The sequence below is a fragment of the Plecotus auritus genome, assembly GCF_963455305.1.
Source record: "Plecotus auritus genome assembly, chromosome: 2".
NCBI lineage: Eukaryota > Metazoa > Chordata > Mammalia > Chiroptera > Vespertilionidae > Plecotus > Plecotus auritus.
In genome coordinates this window covers 38350230-38358740 of record NC_137771.1, presented here as the reverse complement: position 1 = coordinate 38358740, position 8511 = coordinate 38350230, and the positions used below count along the sequence as shown (strand labels likewise).

The following is an 8511-nucleotide window of genomic DNA, read 5'->3' as shown; positions in this document are numbered from 1 at the left end:
ATGGTCCTCAGTCCCACCAGAGAAGCCATGGTCACAGCCGCATCCAGCAGCTGGCCCTACGTCTGTTGGACCCATCTAAAAATAAGAAGGCCGGGAGTCTAACACCAAGCAGACAGCGGAGAAGCAGCCCAGCAGCCTGGGAGGAGCATAAATATCCCCCCTCGTAGGAAACATGCTCTTTACATTCTGAGCAAAGGCTGTTCACAATGCACCCTGGAGAAAATATGCAGTTAGTGCCCCCAAACATGCCAAAGCCCTACTAATGACTGCACGCCTGCTCTGAAGACTTAAACCATTCCAGATGCTGCTGCTTGCCTCCGGGAGAGTTCTCCCTTCTTCCCACCCGAGGAGTTCTGGACTCTTCCACCTGCCCAAGTCTCCCTCTTAACCCCTCCCCTATCATCCCCACCCTGAGACTCATGCAAGGTGAGAGGACATAAATTGAACATTTGTGGGAGGCGACTGTTCCTAAAGAATGAAAACATCTTCTCCCGGTTCTCTAAGGAGAAAGTGAAGCTCGAGTTGGTCAAGATGATTGCCCAGGTCACCCAGCCAGATGACCTTGCCCAGAGCGTATTCCCTGGTCCCTGCTTGGGGAACTTCTCAGATGGGAACCCATGCTTCCTACTATGGAAATATGTGGTCATTTCTAACCACCCCTCTACTTCTTTGGGGACTCCTATGCCTGGATCCACAAGCGATGACTCTCAGGCCTGGCCCTCAAGGAGCTGAGAGCCCGGTGAGGAGGCAAAACCTATGAGCGGTTTATACAAAGCAAAGAGGGGAAGAAGCTGCCCTGTTCAGTCGCCTCAGTCTGGGCTGCCAGACTCCTCTCTCCTCTCTTTGCAGGAGACATTGCTGAGGGTCCTTTTTCTCCTTCCTAAGGGGGCCCATTTCCCAGTATCCACTCTCTTCCACGCAACAATCTGTGTGATGGGAAAGTGAACCATCCCAGTTCCTGGAGTAAGTAGGTTCTGTTTAGTCCTGGTCAAACTGTAATACTTTCCTCCTTGTATTGGTTTAGGAACAACAAAGTGGACCAAATTCTGGCCAATGAGAGTTGTGGCAACATTGAGGAAGGGGAGCTTTCCTAAGAAATGTCAGCATAGGAAGAGACACCTGTCTTCTGGCTACTTGGAACTCAGGTGTTGTAGTTCTGGGTGCTGAAGTATCTTGTCACCAGCATGAAGATAAAGCCAACCCATGAGGGACAGCACAGTCAGGAGAATCACTGCAAAAGGGAGCCAGAGCCCCAACCACATCCTGCCTCTGACCTACTTGTCAAGGAGAAAATACATTTCCCTACATCCTAACTCATTTTGAATTGAGGTTTTCTGTTACTTGAAGCCAAAAACAGCCGAAATGGTAAGACCCTTCTGGTCCATCATCCACCTTGCAAATGCAGTGGTTATTATACAACAGGGCTCTTATCACATCACTTCCTGACTCCATCCACCAATAACCAGTTTTAGCAGTTAGGATAAAGGCTTTGTTCAATGCCTCCTGTCCCTCAAGAGCACCTACACCCTCCCAGACAAATGCCAGCCCCTGAGAACAGGGTCCTTGGTCTTCATCACGGGTCCCTGGTGCTGAGCAGAGAGTAACTGCCACAAAGCAGGTACTTTGAAATACTGCGGAATAAATGCAAAGAACAAGGAGCGAGGGGGCAAAGCCCTACACTCCATTCTGGCTTTGCACTGACTTGCTTGGGGACTTTAGGCGAGTCACTCCCCTTTCTGGACCTTAATATCCCAAACTGTAAGAAGGCATATTGGACTAGAGCAGTAGCTGAAGAATGAGATTGAAAATATCTCTCAGCTGCTCTGGACAGTATTTGCACTTTTGGTTAATCCACTAATGGCTTAAAAACAAAACCCATTCCGAAGTTTTGAAATGTGGGCACTTAACAATCACAGCAGCATCAACAACCATTCAAAATCCATTCATACTTGTGTGTGTGAGAGACACATGGTGCATCCTTGTTACAGACAGCCCTGGGTGCCACGTGGTTTCCAGATGTCTGGCTTTCGCTAAGGGGCCCGTCAGTTGGGATTCACTGACCTACATCATCTCAGGGTTCTTCAGGCACAAGGGGCTGATGTATCTAATAATGGCCACAGGAGTTGTACAACTTGCTCAAGATCACATGACAAATGAGTGTGGGTTCCAGTGCACTCTCCTCAGCCTGGGCTCCCTTGGCTCAGCCAGCCTGGCTGACAGCGCCTCTCCCCCACAGCCTCCCTGGAAATAAGAAGCAGGGAGGCCCAAGAGCCCTGAGATTGCCTGGAGTGCAGGCAGAGGTAGATGGCAGAATGCAGTACGCTGACAGCCCCAAATGACACAGAACATACTTCAGATGCTGTTATGTGGTTTAGGAGTGGCTGGAATTACACCCTCAGGGCAGAGCCAACAGTGTCTGAGTCTGGGCCTTGCTAAGACAAGGACCACAAGGTGGGGGTCTCAGCTCTGGGCCGCAGAGCTGAGCAGAGAGGCAGCAAGGGCAGGAGGCAGATTCCTAGCTGGAAATCAGGCACAGGCTCCTTTTGTCTTTCCAGACACATGTGGGCATTCGTTAGCTTGTTTGTTCATTCATTAATTTATTCATTTATTCATTCAGCAAGGTAGTCAGTCACTCAAGAGATGCTCAGAAGTGTGCAGCTCTGCAGCCTGGCATAGGGCCCAAGGATGAATTGGGCACAGAGGGAGGCAGACCAGAGCATGTGCTGAAATCTCCCAGTACCTTCGGGCCAAAGGCGCCAGCGGGCCTTTTGCCTGGGGAAGGAGAAAGAAAGGAGAAATTGGGAAATGTTTTCTAAAGAATGAAGTGGTTATTTTCTGTGAGCAGTTCTCAAAGGACAAGGAGGAGCACACCAGCAGCTCAGGGGAGACTGGAGCTCCTGGCAGAGGGGCGGGTGGGAGAAGGGGTGAATACCTTCTCTGCATCTAAACAGGGAAACCCTCAGGGTTTTGTTCACTTGTTATTTGTTTGACAATGTGGAGGTGCACTCTTTCAGAGGGACTGATGGACTTCTTGTTACTGCAGATCTTAGGAGATCAAGGGGCTGGTAGGAAAAATAGATGAGATTGTATTTGTATGCGAAGCTGGCAAAGTGGGTTGTGCTCATTTGGGTTAGCAAAGGCTCAGAGTTGGGGAGGACCTGGCCTTTGGCTAAAAGTAGCTCCTTATAGACCCTGTGTGTTTCAGGGAAGCAGGGTACATGGTGGTGGTGAGAAATGAGGCAGGAGGGCCTGCAGGTTAGGTCGTGTGGCGCCTGCCAGCCCTGTTAATGACTCGGTCTGACTCCTGAGATAATGGGGAGCCACTGAAGGTGTTTAAGTAGCTGCTGAGCAGAGAAGGAATCAGAGGGGGAGACCACAAGCCCAGCCAGGTGGTGGGTGCAATTGGCTGTGTGAGTATGGATATTGGTCTGAACAAGGACCGAGACAGGGAACATGAGAAGAGAATGGATTTGAGAGAAATTTCTGAGAGCTGACAGGTCTTGGTGACTGGAGGTGGTCAGAGAGAGAAAGGAGTAGAGAATGATGACCAGTTCTTAGACTTGTGACAAACTCGATGTTTAAGCCCTTCTCTGAGATGGATGGCTAGAGGTTCTCTCTCTGTTCTGCCTGGAGTGAATGGGAACGAAGGGTCTAGTGTGCCCCCAGACCAGAGCTTCGGTTCACACCTCATCCCATGCTCAGCCTCTGCTCTGCTCCCTGAGCCTTCAGCCTCTTCCCTGTCTGGCCTATCCACTGCCACACTGATCTGAACAAGGGATGTGATTGTCTCATTCCCCTGCTGAAGAGCTTTCAAAGTCTCCCTATTGTCTATAGAAAGATCTGAGCTCCTTAGGCTGGTAAATAAAGTCAGCTACAAACTGACTCTAGTTGTGGGGGTTAGAGGGAGGGGTCCTGCAGTAGCCCTCAGGGTCCCTGGGTGGCAGGGGTTAGGGTGAGGTGTCTCTGAGATTTCTTGTTTCCTGAGCCCCTTCTGCAGCTGTTGGGCTATGGGATAAGTGGACGTTGTGATGGGGGCTTTTAGAAATAAATGACTATGGAGCAGTCTCAAACTAGAGGAGTCTGAGGAATATCCCAGAAAGCCTTATGGGGTCTGGCAACAGTTCAGGCTGGCCCCTTAGACCCTTGTTGGGTTAACATAGCTCTTTCTCCCCAGCACTCCGGAGGGGAAATCATAGGGCCTCCCTAGAGGGGCTGCAAATCTCAGGGTAAAGATCTGAACCGACTTTCAGCCTAAGCCCCTTCTCCCAGACACTGGTTGGGAGGCTCTGGCTCCCACCCTCTGCTCTTTGCCTTGAAGTGCATCTTGGCTGTGGTGCCTCTGTTCAGGTGGGGCTGGGGCAGGGAGCCTTGGGGGCTAATTCTAACAGCTTTGCACACAATGGGAATTTCCACTCCTATCTAGGGAGCCATCAATGCCGTGTGCCCTGACCTGGGCCTTTGGCCTCCAAAGGGCAGTGGGAAGGCCAGCCCCAGGGCCAATCCCTGGCCATTAATCCCTCCTGCCAGTCCGAATATTCACCCAGCATGGTCAGACAAAGGACTGCCCAGCCCAGCCACTGTGTTCCTCCCGCCCCAGGGGCTCCACTCAGACACTGGGCCGCCTGGAATCCAGGCCCATGAGAAAGGGGCTGCCTTCACTGGCCATCTTATGCCCGGATGCTCAGCCACATCCTGTCCGGCCCAGGGCCTGTGAAAAGAGGGCCCAGCCACGCTGAAAACACGGATTAGCCCTTGGGCTACCCCGACATTGGCCCAATGGAGGGGGCCATGCAGGCACAGAGAGCTGATGAAGTCTGGGTTCTCACCCCTTTGGCCCAGCTCCCTGCCCCCACCCTCCCCAGGATTAGCGCAGTCAACCGCACATTCAGTACCATTTATTGAACATATACTATGTCCCAGGCTCTGCACATGAATCAGAAAATTGAAAGTACAAGAAATTGCAGTTTGCCATGGGAGATAGTAAGAGCCACCCCTCTTCCACATTTGGAGTTGTGAGACAGAGGCTGTGGTAGGGAGCTTCGTATGAGACTGGATTCAGACCTAGGGAAGGTGGGAAAGATGGTAGCTTTTGGTCTATTCCTGAGTCTAACGGCATCATTATGCTACACCTGGTTGAAAAACCCAGGCTCGGCAATGACTTCTCTGGCTCTGCCTCTGCCTCTCTCCTTCCCCTCCTGGTTTAATTCTGGATCTCCTGTTACCAAGTGCCAGTGTGGGCCAGGTGCTTTCACACCCGGTCTCATTTAAATCTCATAATAATGCTGAGGGTTTGTTATTGTCCCGCCTGAGACTCAAATGAGCAACTGGCCTCAGGTCACTCAGCTCTGGGAGCAGGATCCCATTGCTGCAGTTGCTTGTCTGCCTTCTTTGGAGAGCTGTTTGTGTGACAGCACTGTCTTGTGTTTTGAGCGGCCTGTGCTCAGGCAGTAGAATGCCAGGGGGAGAGGGCATGAGGTGAGATCCATTCATGTATAAACTGTCTGACTCTTCATTGGTGTGGAGTGGGGGATTGTCTTCAGATCTCCCAGTGTCATCTCCTTCCTCTACTTCTACAGCTCCTGCTACCCCTGCACCCACCTCTCTCATAGCCGAAATTGTCTGTCTCTCTCTCTCCACCAGACTGCGAGTCTCATCATCTCTGTCTTCCCTGAGTGCTGGTAAAGGGCCTGGAACACATGCTCAGTGAATGATGTGGCTAAGCTGAGGCAGGAGAAATGAAGGAGGGGTAGATTTGGGATCCATGTGGAATTGACAGGACTTGCAGATTGCTTGGGTGTGGGAGTGATGGGGGAGGGAAGAGCCCAAAGTGATGTCTGTATTTCTGATCTGGTGGTGAGGGGAAAGGGGTCCATTTGCGAAATCTGGAATACAGGAAGGGGATCAGGTTGGGGGGTACGCTAGGTTGAGGGTGATGTGCAGTGAATACTTGGAATATGCTGACCTAGGCATATTTTGCAGCTAAAGTTGTGAGGGCTGGAAGAACTCTATAGTAATTTCTGCAATCCCAGCTTTAAAATATGATGTTCTTAGAAGTCATGGTGCTGGTGCTCTGAACTCTGGGTTTAATTCCAGCTCTGCTACTAGCTGTGTGAAGTCAGGTAAGTCACTCAGCCTCTCAGAGCCTTAGTTTCCTTATCTGCAAAACAGGAATGACTGCCTATAGCACAAAGGTGTTTTGTAAATTTAGCACTTACAAAATGCTCAGTTATGATGGTGGTTACATTATAAGCTGAGGTGGACCCTTAAGTCTTATTGTGGATTTTGAAGCCCTGGGCTATAGGCCTGCTGTACCCAGGGGCATTCCACATCAGGGCGAAAACTGGGGTGAGGCACCTAGGGACACAAATTTAAGGAGGCCCTGGTTCAGAAGTACTGACGCTGCACTTGCACTACCCTGAGAGTGAGTGCCCCCTTAAATTGAGGCCTTGAGAATGCCACTTGCCTGTCTTACCCCCAGCCCTGCTCCCTTATCTTGCCTGTACCAAGGAAAGACTTTTAAGACAAAGCTCCTGTATCCTGTGGTTTCCTCCAAGCCCGGGCTGGCTCTCCTGTCACTTTAGAAAAGGTTTCCTGAACTAAGCTCAGGGTAGCATCACCTCTGGATGGTGATGGTGGGTGATACTTCCCAGAGTGAGTATTTATTAAAAACTGCTAAGATCCCTGCCTGCCCCTCCTCCCAGCCCCACTGAGATGTGAGTGTAGCATTTCTGTGTCAGTAAGCAGCTCTTTCAGGCCTCCAATCTGTGGAAGCACTTGGGGGTCTCTCTCTGGCCAGTACCTGTTCCTTGGAACTCTGGGCTGTGCAGGCCTGTGTTCTGTGCATCTTCCCAGTGGGCCTACTGTGTGTGTGTGCACATGGGAGCCTTTTTCTAGAGCAGAAGGGACATGGAGAAGGGGAAGCCAGAAGGGCAACTCCAAGTTAAGGGTTTTCAGGGCTCTTGATTTAAAGCAGTCTTCTGCTACTTTTCAAAGGATGCTCACAAGTGTCCTGGATGGGACAGGGTTGTGGGGGGAGACAGGACAGAGAGGTGATGGTGTCCGTGGAGCCCCTGAGACAAAGCCAGCCTCCTCCCTCTATGCTTCCCCATTGCCTAATGTCTGAGGTGGGCCCGACACTTCCCTGACCAACACAGGTTAGGATGCAGAAGGCTGGCCTGGAGGCCCTGGTGGCTCTCATCTCTGCCCCAGGTGGGAGGAGGCAGGACTCAGCTGGGAGAACCATAATGGGGAGGGGCCCCAGCGATTGGGTGGATTTTTGATTAGCATTGACCCATAAGGGAGGAGGTTGAGGGAGATCTTAGAGGAAAGGAAGCTAATGAATTGATGAATTCTGTTGGACTGACTCCATGGAGATGGGAAAGGGGTGAGGCTGGGTCTGGAAAAGGCTGACCTGAAGGGAGGAGACCAAGGGAGGGGCAAAATGCAGGGCTGGGGACTGGGAGCATGGTGAGGGGACTGGGAAAGCAAAGTAGGGGGAGGCGCTGGCCAGTGGGGAAGGTCCCAGCCTTCTGCCTAGATCGGGGCGGGGGAGGGGCGCTGTGTCATATAAGGCGGGTCGGTGGCCCCTCTTCGGGAGCAGCGCGGGCAGGGCTGGGGCCTCCGAGGACTGGGCGCAGCGACATGGAGCCCCCCGCCTCCTTTCCGGGCTTCCCGGCCCTGCCCTCGGTCGCGCCGTCGGGGCCGCCGCCGTCGCCGCTCGCCGGAGCCGAGCCCGGGCAGGAGCCCGAAGACGCACCCGCGGGCCGCGGGGAGCCGGAACCCGCACCCGGCCCGGGCCGGCGGCGGCGGCGGCCCCTGCAGCGTGGGAAGCCGCCCTACTCGTACATCGCGCTCATCGCCATGGCGCTGGCGCACGCCCCGGGCCGCCGCCTCCCGCTGGCCGCCATCTACCGCTTCATCACCGAGCGCTTCGCCTTCTACCGCGACAGCCCGCGCAAGTGGCAGAACAGCATCCGCCACAACCTCACGCTCAACGACTGCTTCGTCAAGGTGCCCCGCGAGCCGGGCAACCCCGGCAAAGGCAACTACTGGACGCTGGACCCGGCGGCCGCCCACATGTTCGACAACGGCAGCTTCCTGCGGCGCCGCAAGCGCTTCAAGCGCGCGGAGCTGCCCGCGCCCCCGCCGCCCTCGCCCGCCGCCCCGCCCGGCCCCTACGCGCCCTTCCCTCCCGGCCCCGGGCCCGCGCCGCCCGCGCGCCTCTTCGGCGTGGACAGCCTGGGGAGCCTGCCGCCCGAGCTGACGGGGCTGGGCGCCCCGGAGCCGCCCTGCTGCGCAGCGCCCGACGCCGCCTTCCCGCCCTGCGCCGCCGCCTTCCCGCCGCTCTACGCGCCAGCGCCCGACCGCCCGGGGCTGCCCCCGCGCCCCGCTGAGCCGCTGCTGGCCTTGGCCGGGCCGCCGGGAGCGCTGGGCCCGCTCGGCCCGCTGGGCCCGGGGGAGGCCTACCTGAGGCAGCCGGGCTACTTGCCGGGACTGGAGCGCTACCTGTGA

At 54.4% G+C, this 8511-nt stretch overlaps 1 protein-coding gene across 1 annotated transcript; it reads left to right on the top strand.

The window, feature by feature from the left end:
* Positions 1-7632: 7632 nt before the first annotated feature.
* Positions 7633-8511, top strand: FOXE3 (forkhead box E3; the record flags this gene model as incomplete). Its single annotated transcript, XM_080655088.1, has 1 exon — positions 7633-8511. The coding sequence occupies exon 1, from the start codon at positions 7642-7644 to the stop codon at positions 8509-8511; it is 870 nt and encodes a 289-aa protein (XP_080511214.1). The 5' UTR covers positions 7633-7641.